Source organism: Bombus affinis, chromosome 2 (assembly GCF_024516045.1).
Source record: "Bombus affinis isolate iyBomAffi1 chromosome 2, iyBomAffi1.2, whole genome shotgun sequence".
Classification (NCBI taxonomy): Eukaryota; Metazoa; Arthropoda; class Insecta; order Hymenoptera; family Apidae; genus Bombus; species Bombus affinis.
The window spans coordinates 9,998,305-10,014,337 of NC_066345.1; the positions used below are offsets into that span (position 1 = coordinate 9,998,305).

Below are 16,033 nucleotides of genomic sequence, written 5' to 3' on the forward strand. Positions count from 1 at the left end.
ATTGCGAGCTTCGAGATTTCGTGTATCGAAATTCGGTTCCGAGGTTATGCAGAATCCGTAGTTTCAGGTGGGCTGCATCGTTCAAAGTAATTGGAAGATTTCGTAGCTGGTTAAAAGTCGTTCTCGTCTACGATATATAAATACCATCTTTCTTAGAGGAATACCACGAGTCGAACATGTTCGAGCTGTTCAATATTAAGAAAAGATTTTATGTTCCTTCCTTCATGCGTCAAAGAAAAAAGAATTCCAAGTATCGGGATATGAGATTAACATATTTTACGTATATTTTAGTATTACGATATGATACGATGATATTATACACGCTCGTACATTAAAACAGGACACCTTGATATTCCAAACATCAGAGATCTTTTTGAATTTATTCACAGGTTAAATAACAGAGATTTGGACACTTCATCCTATTTTGATGTATCGTTTGGTACCAATTACGATCTAACGCGATCATACATGTGTACATATTACAACGACACAACCCGCACACAGTAACTAACAACCCAGAAACGAGGAAACACGTTACCCTCTATCATGCCCCTCTATTATCACCCCAATCACAAGTCCTCCGAACATTACCCCACCTCCGACTCTCCCCCGCTCACAAATCTCAACCACATCGAATCTCAATTACCTTCTCATTTGTCAACCATCCTCGTAACCAACTACTATACACAACTCTCCTTCTCTCCCTCTCTCTCTCTCTTCTCTCTCTGTCAGTCGGTCAGCCTGTCTCTGTCTCTCTCTCCCTCTCTCTCTTTCTCTCTTATAATTACCACACATATTTTTCTCAAAAATCTATATTTTCAATTTTTCAGTTCGCAATGGCTACTCGTGCGTACCTGTTGCTTTGTCGGAGGGCCTGGATATCCGGTTGAATACAGCGACCAGGGCGGTCCGATACGGAGTGAACGGGGTGGAGGTATGGGCCGCACCCTCTCGTAGCCCTCACACAAATCACACGGTGTACAAGGCGGACGCGGTGCTAGTCACGCTGCCTCTTGGTGTTCTGAAGGCTTCCGCCCCGCCGTCCGCGGTCGCCTTCAACCCGCCGCTTCCGGACTGGAAGTCCCAGGCTATTCAGAGGCTCGGCTTCGGCAATTTAAATAAGGTAAACGGTCTTTGGCTCGCGTCGCTCCTCCGTCTGATTTATACGGCCGGCGAAAACGACGATCGAACTTGTCGACCGGCTCGGAATGAGATATATTGTGATCCGGCGGTCTCTTTCGTCGCGAGAGCAACGGTGACGTGGCTCGTGTCGCTTCTTACGCCGGGACACGTTCCTTTTACGGCCTCCCAGAGTCGGTTTACGACCGCTTCGATCCGGGACCCCGACCCTCTCCCGAAATTAAAGGCTCATCGCACGGCCAAACGGGCCACGGCTGTCCGGATCTCTCGACCGATAGCTCGTCCACTCGAATAAATTCTCGGCAATTCCGAGGGTAATTTACGAATCGATGTTACGCCGTGGGAGAGTGGAGCTCCTCGTGGTTCAAGGAGCTCGCCGATTGCAGGCCGATGCGATTTTATTTCGAGAGGGAAATTGGCCGAGGGGAGCATTCGGATCGGTGATTCTATCGCGGTGATGTTTCTGGGATGGTTCTGAAGCTGTGTATGAGGATTAGGATGAGCTATTTGAAGGATAGGATTACGAATGATACAAACATGTGTGTTGCCTAATTGAAATCCGAAAAGCGAAGCCTGACAAAATAGTGAAAGTGTTTTATGTATATGGTTGAAGAGATACAGTGAGTTTAGTTTAATGCAAGGATCCTGGACGAATGCAACATGTGTATCGAAGAGATTTTGATACAAAGTCGCTTAAACTGGAATTTAGGAAGCTTTACAAAAGATACTATAGTTATATTCCCTGTGAATTTTGTAATTCTCTTAAACGACGGCGAATAATCCGTAAAGAGAATGATCTATGGAACAAAGCACCGGTGGTAAACGTTTACGTGAGCAACCCTTAAACCGAAGGATTTACCAAAACCAACGGGTACATAATATTTTCTCCAAGCAAGCTTGCGAACATCTACTGCGAGTTCCCTTCACTTTGTCAGATATAAATTACACATATTCGGTGTAATTGAAAATTCAACCATTTACCACATAAAACTGGAGCTTCGCAAGTTATTTCAAATCAACTCGTCCTTTCAAAAATATCTAACTTTATCTTGCTAATTCGTAAAGAAACTTACTCTATCACTAGTTCTATCCTTATACGTTCAAACTTTGGTCGACCTAAAACTCGTCGACCAAACGACTCCACGAGGGTCAAACCAGTGCCTTAGTCGAGAATAATCGGTGGACAAGTCTGCAAGTGCCGCCATAACAAGGAAGTAATTCCTGGGAATTCGTCACGTCAGGTGGTGCTGTGCTTCGAACGGATCTTCTGGGACCCGACCGCCAATTTATTTGGCCACGTGGGCAGCACGACCGCGTCACGTGGTGAGCTCTTCCTCTTCTGGAACCTCTATAAAGCACCTGTATTGTTGGCTTTGGTCGCTGGCGAGGCTGCCTGCGTGATGGAGAACGTCAGCGATGACGTTATCGTTGGCCGCTGCATCGCCGTCTTGAAGGTAAATTTCTTTAAATAATTATTTTACATTAAAACCATCGTATCTGCGCGAATTAAATTACAAAATTTAATACTAACAAGGATAATTCCCAATTTCCATCAATTCTCAATATTTTGATGCCAAATTCATTTGAGTGTCGAATAATGATGAGCAGTGATTAATAATAGTATGATATCTCTAGTATAATCTTTGTTATATTTTCGTTGTTCTTTTCCACTGGTAGCTATTTTAGATTTCATCATAAAAATACGAAATTCATCGTAATACTGTAACGTCCGTTACTATTCGCGGTGAGTTTCGTAACTTACCCCGCGGATATGAAAGTTTCACCGTACCTAGAATATTTATTTCCCGATTCATTTTGCTTAAAAAATTCAATCTACCGCTTAAAATACGTACTGCTGTGCTTTCAGGGTATTTTTGGAAACCAGGTAGTTCCACAGCCTCGCGAAAGCGTGGTGACGAGATGGCGGGCAGATCCGTGGGCAAGAGGTTCGTACAGCTTCGTCGCGGTCGGCAGTTCCGGCAGCGATTATGATCTTCTGGCAGCGCCTGTCGCACCCCCTGCTACCCCTGGTGCCCCGCCACTGCAACCAAGGGTCTTTTTCGCAGGTAAATATTTAGCCTCCGCGATATTTTCACCGGTTGCTCACCTCCACCTACCTCGCCCACCTCTTCTCCTTTTTTCTTTTTGAGAAGCGAATGAAGTGGACTTCGGCGTCTGCCGGCTGATACAGAGTGCGCAATTCCCGTGTCCACGATGTGAATCGTATCTTTTTGAGGCGGCTGGGTTGTGCTTTTCTCTGCACGGCTTTTACCTTGAATAGTCTTTTCAAAGGAGATTTAATGGTTTCGTGATAGGTTTAAGAAGTTATTTTCGACAAGAAAGTTTTGTACAGGGTATTCGTTTATCTCGAGATAAGCGAGATGCTTTTTATTTTTCATACTTTTTAGAATTCGAAGCATCTATATCCCCTTGTATAATAAGTTACTCTCCAATGATATTAAAGAAATTCCGAGTTGCAGTTTATAGAATTCCACAAACAGTTTTTACGATATACAAAGCATAGTCAATATATACATCTGTTAATAATACAGTTTATAAGTTTGATTGTTTTTTATATAAATATCATTAGTAACATTGCTTAAATTCTGCGCGTGTTTCCTAGTAGCACCGAAACCTACGATTTGAACCAAGCTAAATCTTGCACCAACACTTTTCTCTTCTCCAAAATCGCGTATCCATCGACAAACCCCTGAAAATTACAATTTCCATTCTCGTATCCTCGAGCTATCGGTCCCCTAAATCTACCAAGGTGATCATCTTCAAAACCCAGAGAAAGAAAAAAAAAATCCCTCTCGCCCACAGCTACCGCAGTGGCATTCAATTTCCATTGATTCTTTAACACGATGGCGAAACGATTTGTGCTTTCAGGCGAGCATACCATACGAAATTATCCGGCAACCGTGCACGGTGCTTTTTTGAGCGGACTTCGCGAAGGTGGAAGGATCGCGGACCAACTCTGCGGAAGTCCGTACGCGCCACCGACGATGCCCCCTTCCGGTTCAGCGCCAACGGTTATACCATCCGCGACCACCGGTTCCAGCTCTACGCCTTAGCGTTCTACCACAGAAACCGCGATCTTCGATCGTTAACAAGCGTTATTATTATAATTACTATCATTATAGTATTATAATATAGCATTATAATTCATTATCAAATCTATCATCGTTCTCGCTTAGGCGACGGAAGAAAGTACGGAACGGTAGCTGGAATCTTTTTCTTTTGAGAAGATGATCGTTTTTATTTATTCCAGAGATCGTTCTTTAGGTCGTGTTGAGGTCAGAGGTCGTTTATCGTGTTTCGATTGTAATCGTCGAGATTTAATTTAACCGCCAACACGTATACGAGGAGTCAATATTGCAATTAGTTAGGGAAATTTGTTCGCCGGTGACCATCCCATAACGCTCGTTCAACGATCGTCATTCGATTGCCCTGCTACGATCCTCGATGAACCTAGTAGGGTTGATAATTGGTTCCTACCTTACGTAGGAACAGGGATATAACAACCGAGATGTAATCGAGAATCGTGGTAGGATTAGGTGTCCATTAACGTGCCCGACAGGAATCCCAATTTTCGTCGATTCATCCGCCGTTCTCTCGATGCAATCGTGCAATTATTTATTTTTTAGATCATGACGAAGAAAAATTATAAATAAAAATCGAGGATTTGGAGGATGATCGATCGAGACTTGAAGATCGTTTCCATAAATAGGCACATAGGTTGACACGCTGCTACGATCCTCGACGTAATTGATCCAACTTTCTTTTTTTTTTAATTTTTTTATATTTATTCCAGAGAATCGTTGGCATTGTTCAAACGAGAGGATCGTAGCGATCTTAGATATATGTCGGTTCATGATAAGAGAGAATCGTGCCTTTGCTACTACGTTCCATCACGATCATGTACACGTTAGGCTGTACTATATCTATAGAAATCGTTTCATTGTACGTTCAGCATGCTCTGTCCTGTAACAGTTATATTCCTTTCTTTTTTACTCGCTTCATCGTGCTTTGAATCGCTGCATGCTTTTAACCGATTCTTCTTCCCTTATCCCTGTGTATCATGCTTCCTGAGACTTGCTTCTCATTTTTGACCTTTATTATTAGTTATAGTTTATTTTCTATTATAATCTAGAACACGCATTTTTGTAAAGAAAAAAGAAAAGAGTTAAATGTTCGATGGAAATTTGGATGATTGCCCGTTGTCGGTAGGCAATTTCTTATAGTGATAAGAAACCTAACTCTATAATGACTATAGCTATCTTCACACTCAATCAGTCGCTGATCGATTCAATATTCGAACATTCATCTCTGCAAATTCTTTTCGAACGAAACAACAAACGGAATGCTCGAAAACTTTGCCGCGCTACCAGAAGATGACTTCCTTCAAACCCGATTTCGTCGACAAACCACGCTCATTATCAAACGTACGGACGAGTTATCAGCGAAGAACGTAATTCCAGGGATCTTCAGCTTCGCTTGCCATTTTAATCAATCGAGATCTGGGGACAAATTGCGTGAAGCGCACACGATGTCGGTTAAGGCTCTCGTCACGCGGATATTCTACGTGATAGAACAATTACAACCCCACGCAAGCAACCATTAAAGCATACTTTGTGTCACTGTACTACGTCGTTAATAAGATATGTCGAATTTCTGTATGTAACATGCATCGTCTATGACAACATCGATGTGTCGTCGTGATACTGTGTACATCTAAGTACGAATCTGTAAAGACTAATCAAAACAGTGCTTGATTATACACACCGGCTATGCGCCTATTCGTCTTGATTAAAGGCAGAGAGTTGTTACGATACCAAGGAGAATCGTTTTATGTTCCATGCACATTGATCACTACCCCATCTCCTGATCATCAATCAGCAATCATCAGCGTTTGCAGTAGTCGATGACACGACCAAGCCGCGCTCTTTTCGACCTATTTCCAGTCGAAGATCCCCGACGATCAAACGACACATATCTCCTTTGTGAATGTCTACTCTAGCCGGCTTGTTCGTTCACCCTCGAGCGATTCTTTCCGTTGTCCGAGGAACACTTGGGGGGTTACGTTAAGCTCTGCGCAATAAGAAATGTCAATGTCTCAAGAGAGGATTCCTGGCCGACTATTCCGCGATGGAACTAGGTGAGTTGGACGATGTGCTGCGCGCCACTCGTCAGTTTCTCTGGCAAAGACTTCTCATCTGCCTCTTTCGACGACCGACCGCTCCTTACAACGTCTGTCTCTTCGTTCCTTGAGCGCGACACGTACGCCAGAAACGCGACTTTTCGCCGGTCGAAGCCGCTGGTTTAAAGAAGACCTCGTAATCGTCACGTTGCAGAGCTAGTCTACAGAAGTAGGTCGCGTGTTACGCTCGATTTCAGAGGAACGAGAGATTCGATGATGCTAGAAGGTGGAGGTTTGAAGGTGTTGAAGATGAGCTTTCCGCGAAGATGATTGGTTCTCGGTGTGGAGACTGAGGATTGGAACAAGGATTCGTCGATAGACTAGGTCTGTGACTTTTGAGGTGCTCCAGCTGCACAGTATCTTGGTAATTAGGATGTTCCCATGCAGAGGATGTTTTACCGAGAGATCGTACCAGAATTTTGCCTAATCTGGACCATCAGAATCCTTTGTTTTCCTTGCTACATAAGAAACAGCATATTATCAGAGATAAATATTTTCTCACCCTTTCCAATTATTTCCACTTCTCTTGCATCATGCAAGTATTATTTTACATCATCTGCTTGAGTCAAAAATATTGTACCATATTTTACTCGTTTAATTAGAGAAAGTAACGCGATTGCTTGATCGATGAAAATTATACGGGGCTTTCGTTTAGGGATTATGACATGGGGTCTACGCGTTCCCGCGTGAACCCCACATTACCAAAAATTGAACGCACAAATACTCACGTTAGGAGTACTTACAGGCTTCAGCTTGTAGCCTCATGCCTGGGGGAACCACCTCGTTGATCATGGTATCCCCTACGCCAGGTTAGTATGGTGCACGCCGATTACCGGCCCAGTGATTAGCACTAACGATGCCATAGTTACTTTCAAGAAATCGTTGGAAACCAAACTCCATCCATCGGCAATCAGGATGAACTATCTATAATAATTGAATAACGAATAGTTCGATCCAGTTACCAGGCGGCTGAGGAAATCTTCGCGCTTCAATTTGGCGCAATTCAGTTTTCTCTGTCCTTAGTGAATCATTTACGACGCTGCCAGAACTGTGAGGTGAATATAGAGAATTTGCAATACCTTTATATTTATTTTCTTGTTTATGTTCTTATTTATCTTATGTTCAGTTTTCTTGTTTTACATCGAGTACAATAGATTCAATGGAATGAAGAATCATTCTTCTTCTTTTATTTATTGCTCTCGCGTTTGAAATTAATTCTATATGCGTTCAAAGTTGTACAACAATCCCAACAAGATTCACGATTAATTGAAGCTAAAAATTCCATGTTTTTATTGATTCCTTCTCATCCAAGACAATTCCTCTTCTCGCGCAACAGTCGTTTTGTAAACCTTCGATGAAATTTCACAGCGAACAAATATGCATAGGAAATGTACGGCTGCGTTTCACTCGAGAGAAACCGGAGCCAGAGCGTGTAATTCCTGAATCGACGCGTGCAGCCACCCCGTCTACCGGCGAAATTTCCTGCCTAAATCGGGGATATTGTGAGCTTGATTACTTCGATATAGATATTGCGTTACAGTCATGGCTGGGGGCGTGTAATCGAACTACACGGAGTCTCGTAAACTCGATGAACTTGAAAGACGAGCCAACGTCGAAGTCTTGAACTTCTGACGGCGTGCAATGTTAGCACTTTGCCGTCGAGTTTGCGGCATCGCTCCTCTCGCTTCTTGTCTCTGCCGCCAGGCTACTGTTGCTTCTGATCCGACGATTTCCCCCTGGTAATTGATTTCCCGTGTGTAAACCTGGTCAAAGGTGCTCGATGGTTCAGTGAATTTTTAACATTTCTTTGACGCGAAGTCAAGAATCCTGTAGAGAAAATGTTTGCTGTACGTTTTTCAAGCAGAGAATAATTAATCCGAACTGGATAAAAAAGAAAGTTAAAGAGCAAAGTGGCAATTTTACAATCATGTATTCATATTTTTATTTGCCATTGCTTCAGGTTTATTACACTTTTTCACCAAGACAGATCACTAACTAATTAATTAATAATTATTATAACTAATTGAAAAAGAAGCTGAAATGCCTAAGAAGCAGACGAATACAACGATATGCTCGAACCACTGAACGTTTGACGGGCACGCGAGAAAAACGGGCCACCCCATTGATAGCCCATTAATTCCCAGTAATGATCCAATTACCACGCCGAAGTCGGCCCTTTAGAACACCTATTCACCACCTTGGAGCGTGTTCGTGCGCATCAGTCACGTTCCACAGCATTGAGCAACATCCAAGTGTACCCAGCCTAACCGAACCGCAACCAGACCACCGTTGCAAATCAACCCCCGCCCTCTCAATAGGTCCAAATATTAATTCAATAGGACTGGTCGTCGTAGTAACGGTAAACAGAGGTTCGCTCTCTTTGACCTGCCAAGGATCGTAGCGTTAAACGTCCATCGTTTCAACGTTTCTAACCTCCAATCGAACGAGATGAGTTTCTTCAAGGTGGAGGAGACGCAATGCGGTCCCCTGAAGCCGAGGAAGCATCCTACGGTTGCAATTGGTAGTCTGAACGCGCCTTGGGGATACAGATTGCGCGAAAGATCGGGTTGCAAAACAGTGAAGATCCCGGAATCGTACGAGGAACATCGACTGCAGAAGGAGAGGGAGTATGAACATTTGACGAAAATTCTGGAGTTCGAGAACCAAACGAACAGCAAAATCAAGAAGAAGAGCGTGTGGCAGCGAGTTCAGCAAGGTACTAGTGAGGGACGTTAGGTTGTTGATCAACAGGAGTATTAAAGTAAGAGGTGCGTGCAGGATTAGCGATGGTGTGCTTGTAGTTGTATGGTGTATGATGAGAAGAATTCGGAATGCGGTGTTTTTAAAATTAGGTGAAATTTTTAGAGGGAAGGGAGAAAGGAAGGAAGTTTAGATTTAGAAGACCATAAATCATTTAGGAAATTAAAAAAAAAATTCTCTCGGTTGTTCAAAATTTAAGCTTTATTAGATCTTTCTTTCCTACTTCTACAGAAACGTTAATATCGCTGATAAAAATGTTATAATTCATCTCGAATCCTTTTTCTCCAATAAAATCACTGTCAAAAACCGATGATTCTCCAGGATTAGCATCTTTCGAGGACGGCGTGAATGCGCGGCGAGAAAAACTTCGCGAGTTACTGTTGAATGAAGAGATGGGGCTGATTCACGAGGTGATATACCAGGCTCAGCACGGCGACGACGCGAGGATGGACGACATGCGTCGTTCGATAGAAGAAATCCGCAAGGAAGAGGAAGAGAAACGTCTAGCAGTGGTAGCTGCGAAGAGAATGCAACAGTATATAGCTCAATGTCCTGAAATTCGTAACAGCCGTTCGAAGAAATCAGTGATCGATGCAAAACAGGGAAATCTGGCCCAAATGGCGGCTAACGAAGCCAAGAGACAAGCAGATAAAGAATTAGACAATCTTTGGCACCAGTTGATGTTGAAGGAAGTGGAAGCGAAGAAACAGAGAGAGGTCGAGGAAACGAAAAGACGTTGCCTAACGGAACAAGTGAATATGACCATCCTGGCGAACCAAGTAGCAGGAAAGTTAGCTCTGGAGGAGCAAAAGAAGCAAATACATGTGGAAGACAGAGAGCATATGCAACGTCTGATAGAGAAACTTCGCGAAGAAGAGCTTGAGAAACTCGAGAAAGAACGTCAGAAGAGAGAGGAGCTGAAGAAGGATCTACAGGAACAGATTCTGGTAGCCAAGCGGAAGTTAGCCGAGCAGGCACGCCACGAAGCGGAAATGGACCGCTTGAGAGGAATCATCGCTGCGGAGGAATTAGCGAAAGAGCAGTCCGCCATCAAAGAGTCCAGTGCCGCTCTTCGTAGAGAATTACTCGCTTACATCGAATATTTGGAAGATTTACGGAAAGAGGAAGCTAGAAGAAACTTGGAAGTGGATAAAATAATAGAAAAGTCAATGCAGGACACTGCTTGCAAACGAAATCTTGCGGTACAGAAATTCAAAGAGGCTAAAATGAAGATTCTAGAGGATGTTCTTCGAGGTCGTGAGGAACAACTGAGGATAAAGTGTGAGAATGACAAGAAGGAGATGGAAGCGCGTCAATTGGAAAAGGAAATGCTGGAGAAGCAAATAGAATCGGAGGCCAAGTTGACTGCTTATGCAAAGAAAGAAAAGATGGAGAAAATGTTGTCTTATAGAAAGGATTTGGAAGAACAATGGAAACGGGCCGAGGATGCGAAGCGTAGAGAAGCTGAAGAAGATAAGAAGATGTATTTGAAAGAAATTAAGCGGCAAGAAGAGTATCAGAAATTGACAGAGGAGTTGTTGGAAGCTTCTGACAATGTTACTCCGCATCCGTTTAAGATTTTGCTGAAGGAATGCGCGGCTCGTTATGCTGCGGAGAAGGAAGGACAGTGTTACTGTCCGCCGCCGTTATCCGAATAGAATTAATGATGTACGTGCAAATTTTAATAATCGAAGGTATATAATATATATTTTGTCATGTTATAAATTAACGTAATTCTGAAGCGTGAATTTCTGTTTTCCCGCCCCGAAATGATCCACGATTCACGTGGTGATCCATTCGAGCTGCGCGCACCATCTATGTCATCGTCAGAGAAACTTTGAACGCGCTTGTCGCTAAGGTAGAATTCTGCTTCGCTATCGATCATTCTCCTTTTTTCCGTTTCTCACGGCGCGCAATTTGGTGGCGCGATATTTAAAAATACCGGCAAGGGTTAAAAGTAAAAATCATTCAAAATAAACCCGTCGGTCGACGCAGACTTTCACGCTCGTCGCGTCGCTGAAAATAAACTTGCAAAATAAACTGGCAAGAATCAATGGGCAGAAAATCTGCAGCTAAAGCAGCCAGTCACACGGAATAATAATAATCATCGCGATTCGCGGCAAACGAGCGTGTTATAAATTCCATCGAATTATACGAAACGATGAAATAAAACCGACGTAAAAACCAAGCATCAACGCGAATCGCGTGTAAATAATTCCATCATCGATGCGAATTATTTTCAGCAACGCCGTGGCCGCAATTCGCATTAAAATAATTACGCGCCCCGGGTTGAAGTATCGTTTTTTTTCCTTTCTTCCGCGGCGAGATTTATACTTCGCTGAAAAACTGATTCGTTCTCGCGCTTCGGGCTCTCAGCGATTTTTTTCTGCCCCATCCTTCGCCCTCCTTTTTTTATCTTTTCTCTCCGTTTTTTTATCTGTTTTATCTCTTTTTTATTTTTTAATACATATTTACAGCGGCACCCGTTGAATCTCCCCAAGTCCCTCCGCAGCTACCTTCGGGCGGTCGCTTTGAAATTCACGACGAACCAGCCTGACGTGCAAATTGACACGCCGATTGGATTAAATAACATAACTTGTCCGGCCAGGACGCGCCGCGCGTAAATTACCAGCCGTTTCGTTCGATTACTGGAAAACACGCGACGTGCTGAAAAGGAGAACGGATTTAATGAGCGTGCGCGCGCGATCAAAAATTAGACACGAATTAATCGCTCCAAGACCCATCCGCTTGACGATGATTTAACGAACTCCTCGAGAAGATGCATCGCACCTTCCTTTCTCTCTCGTTCTTTGGTTCTCTTTCAACGCCTGCGTGCTGCTTATCGATAATTTAATCGCATCAATTCTTGAAGAATACAATATCGTAGAAATTGAGTACGTGGTTATTAAAAAGAAAGGGGGATATAATTCCTAGAAAGTTCGAATCTTTATTTTACGTTTCAATATTAGGATATCACGAAGGGTTAAAAAGTTGCCTCTTTATGACTCGCATAATAATGGTTCTTTTTTTAACATTTCTGAAATAGTACCGAGTTTACGATGTCGTTTACCTAGCCTTCGTACGACCTTGAGCAGCGTAGATCAGATAATATTTTTTTATCTCGCCCCCAGGCGTTTCGTTATATCTTCGAAAGCGACGAAGGTATTCGAGATATTACTGATAAATGATACAATCTGTATTTCGTATTATGTCTTGAATAATACCGCGAAGAAGGCTACCCTTGTTCCCTTTACCACGGCAGAAGCTGCTACAATAATGCACTTTCATGTTTCCGCTCGCTGCAAAATTGCTCTTTATGGTCACCCAACGAAGGTAATTTCCAGCAAGAATTTTAAGATTAAACGACGCAACCTTCAACCCCTCTCAATTTTTCCCTTATCGAGCTACGTAGTATTCCCTTAACAACACACCGCGTGGGTGGTGCTGAACTTGGCGTGCGAGGTTTCCAACAAAAGCCGCAAATAGAAACAGTAGTTCCTCGGACAATAAACCACTTAACTTTTAGCTTTCTAACAGACGAAATTCAATTTCCCTTTCTACATTTGCAACCCAGTTTGGCGCAATAAATCCAGCAGGTTTAGCTTGGTTTCTTCGATGGAATCCATAAAAATCCCTTCTGTCCAGCCCTTTAGCGAGCGAGCTCAGAGAAGCTTCACGATGTAGCTGAAACGCCCAGCAGCTAGTCCCATGTATATTAAAACGCATCCCCGTTGCTATATTAAAATATTTCCGTTCGGTCGGCGAGCACGTCCCATAATTCCTGTGGGTGACGTCGTGTAGTTGCGAAACCGTTCACCAAAGTGGAAAGCCGGAAGTCGCTGGCGTACGGGGGTGGACGCGTTTCCAAGTCGAAGCCGCTTAACGCGGAATTTCAAGCACGAATACGGCTCGACGCGGTTACGCTCGCGTGTCTTCGATGTGACGCGACTCCTCTACTCGTTTCTCGATTATGGTCGTTCGTTTTTACGCGGTTATCTTTATAACGTCGTAGAAACTTCCTCTTCGTCTTGCCTCTCGAGTTGACTTTCGAGGCCAGCCCCTTTATCGACTCTACCCCTGCTTCCGCTCCTTAGCGAGGCTTTCTTTTTTCTTTTCTTATTATTTCCTCTTTTTTTCTTGGCAGACTTCACCCTTTGCGTGTTTTTTCTCCTTGCACGCGCAAAGACCGTCGGAGCGATTAATTGATTAACGATAGCGATAACGGTCGAAGGGGTGACTTTAGAGGGAACTAAGCTTGGAACGGTTTCTTTTTTTAATATTCATTGAAAAATAAATGTACCGAAACGGTAGTATTGTGATTATCGCGTTTCTTGACGTTAAATAAGGATTTATATACTTTCGGGATTTTTACATTCTCGTGTAATAGTTGAATAGTCGTGGAGAAATCGATGGAATAATTAACGGGGGCGCGATAGTCGATAAACGAGTTTTTTTCAATTTGCAGGGAAGTGGATTAAAAATTTATTAAAACATCTCTCGCAGAAGCCTGATTGGCCCACGTGGCTCTATTTGTTACATGCGCATTAAAATATTCACTCGAACGCTTCTCGCGAGAGACTTACTATCACCGAGGTCCATCGACTGGTTAATCGATTAGTTGGTCTACTTAACCCTTTGTCAGACTCAAAAAACAACTCCATAAAGGAATTTACTTCGCTCCGTGAACGAACCGGTGCAAAACACGGGAATAATTTATCGTTTCTTCACTGGTTCCTTAAAAACAGCGAATTAATTGGCCAAAAATTTACGTCTTTGATGAATTCTCTAATTTCGTTATTAATTTGCAATTATGCTGGGTGGTTAGCATAAAATGTTTATAAAATCGTTCAATTACACATAGATCGTGGATATCTATGTAGATTCATATTTTTATGAACAAGATTAAAGAATGGAAATGAAAATGAAAATTTATTACCTTAATTTGAATATTTTGCATGTTCGTTCTGTGCATTTTTCCAGCTTTAAATTTCCCGTAAATGCATAAATATCCGCAGTCTGATTACAAGCGTAAAAACGAGATGCCCGTCGTTGTAGCCAAGTAAATACAATCACTTTATCGTCACAATCGTCAAGCAGTGTGTAATCAAATATGTTAAACCAGTCCAAAATGACGCACATTATTTCATAGAAAACCGCATAGAGTACGTTCACTGAGACGTACACCTTCGTTCGTAAGTAATCCCTTTTCCTTTGCCACTTTACATCATAAATTCATATTAATTACGTATAATAAAATTTCTTTGCAAGATTTTTCAACGAAGAAATGACATTTTCTACCAAAGAAATGACCATAGACCATAAATTAATAAGAAAGTCTGCAACTAGAAACATGCAAAGTGGTTTCAAACTTTTGATCGTTAATGCGCGTTCCATTAAACACGAAAGGGTTAAATGCTTGATTTTTATAAAACACAATAACAATTGCAAACTTTCAACCGAGAGCGCAAATTCTGTCGTTCTACGCTTGCTAAATCCATCGTCCACGCGACACGGTGATCATCGTCACCCTCGATCGTGAAACTTTCAGCCCTAACGAGGCGAGGGGTTAAACGAACGAGCGGTGTGTTCGATTCGAGGGCCAGCATGCGGTGACCGCGTGCATCCGTCGACGCATGTGATTGATCGAACAGCGTGCAGGCATTGCGGTTTGTCTCGGGGCCGACGAGGTTCGCCCCTGTAGGTTAGGGATGGCAGTTGCCGCGATCGCTTTGAACCACCCCGTCGGCACACGGCACAGCCTCCAACGGGCTGGACCGCGCCAAGACTTTTTTCCTCTCCGGCGAATCGTCCGCTCCGTTGCCTCGAAGCGGTTGCACCTGCACACGCGTGTACGCTTCTTCTGGGACAGACGCTGGGACAAAGAGAAGATAAAAAGGAAGCGGGAAAAGCTAAAGACGGTTCGACGGAAGTAGACTCTTGATAACAGGGGATGAGAGAAAGAAGATTCTTGGAGGAGAGGATGGAGGAGGAGGGATGTTTAACGGAGGATAAGGGCTCGAGGGAAAGGTGCTAGGGCAGAAGAACGAAGGGGTAAATATTGAGAGCTTGGAGAGTACAAGCTGCTGAGATAAGCAGCGGCTAATTGGGGAGATGTTAGCAAGCGGAAATGTGAAGAGGAAGAAGGAAAAGTTGTAAAGCTGAATTTATTCGATGATTTCTAAGCTACGTTCTTCGTACTAGACGATCTATCGTTTGGAAGAGACCTCTGTCACATGTCAAAGAGAAGCGGAAGTTTAATAGAGAACGAGGGTTGAAAAAAAGAGGTATCGTGGAAGGCATAGAAAAAGATAATATTGCGAGCTTGGTGAGCTTATTAGTATAAACTAATGAGATAAGCAAGGGTTAATTGGGAAAAAAGAAATGTAAAGAGGAGAGAAATCATAACGATGATGAGTTACAAGAGCATTACCGAGCTATGTCTTTTATGTTGGATAATCTGTCGCTGGTACAGAGTCATATCCTGTTCGTGCGTGGTCCGTTATACGACAACTTTCCAGACGTCTACTTCTAGAGCCAGACGACTCGAGATTTCTGCTTTCCAAGTCTGCTTAATTTGCTTTGCTCCTTTTCACCTGGAAAAATACAACAAACCCATTGAACATCTATGGATACAAACACACATATAGCTCTTCTACTTACAAACTTTTCGCCCTCATACAAAGAGCAGAGTAAACGAAACAACACTTGGGAAGAGTCACGAAAAGAACAAGGGAGGTAAACTTATAAGATCGGCGAAGGGAAAACTCTTCATCCGAAGAAGGGGTTAACGAGAGGCCGAGGAAGAGACGGAAAGGAGAGAAACCATCGAGGGAAAGGGCAAAGAGCAGGTCTGGAGAGAACGAGACGAAACAGAAGTGGAAGTAGAGAAAGAAGAGAAAGATGGTGGCCCAGAACGGGGATTGCGGACTCGCA

The 16,033-nt window shown here is 43.1% G+C and overlaps 2 protein-coding genes and 1 non-coding gene across 3 annotated transcripts in view; 2 read left to right on the top strand and 1 right to left on the bottom strand.

The window, feature by feature from the left end:
- LOC126928919 (lysine-specific histone demethylase 1A) overlaps window positions 1-5,224 on the top strand; it is a 100,534-nt gene extending 95,310 nt beyond the window's left edge. Inside the window, exons 11-14 of the mRNA XM_050744810.1 lie at window positions 831-1,123; window positions 2,382-2,594; window positions 3,008-3,206; window positions 4,030-5,224. Coding sequence (XP_050600767.1) covers window positions 831-1,123; window positions 2,382-2,594; window positions 3,008-3,206; window positions 4,030-4,214 — 890 coding nt within the window. The 3' untranslated portion in view covers window positions 4,215-5,224. The remainder of the gene's footprint in view (window positions 1-830; window positions 1,124-2,381; window positions 2,595-3,007; window positions 3,207-4,029) is intronic.
- A 17-nt stretch (window positions 5,225-5,241) lies between these two features.
- LOC126928973 (cilia- and flagella-associated protein 53-like) lies at window positions 5,242-15,089 on the top strand. Its single transcript, XM_050744935.1, has 2 exons — window positions 5,242-9,056; window positions 9,422-15,089. The coding sequence occupies exons 1-2, from the start codon at window positions 8,789-8,791 to the stop codon at window positions 10,756-10,758; spliced, it is 1,605 nt and encodes a 534-aa protein (XP_050600892.1). The 5' UTR covers window positions 5,242-8,788; the 3' UTR covers window positions 10,759-15,089.
- Window positions 7,006-7,157, bottom strand: LOC126913961 (U1 spliceosomal RNA). Its single transcript, XR_007709524.1, has one exon. It is a non-coding gene; the product is annotated as a U1 spliceosomal RNA (small nuclear RNA).
- Window positions 15,090-16,033: the final 944 nt, after the last annotated feature.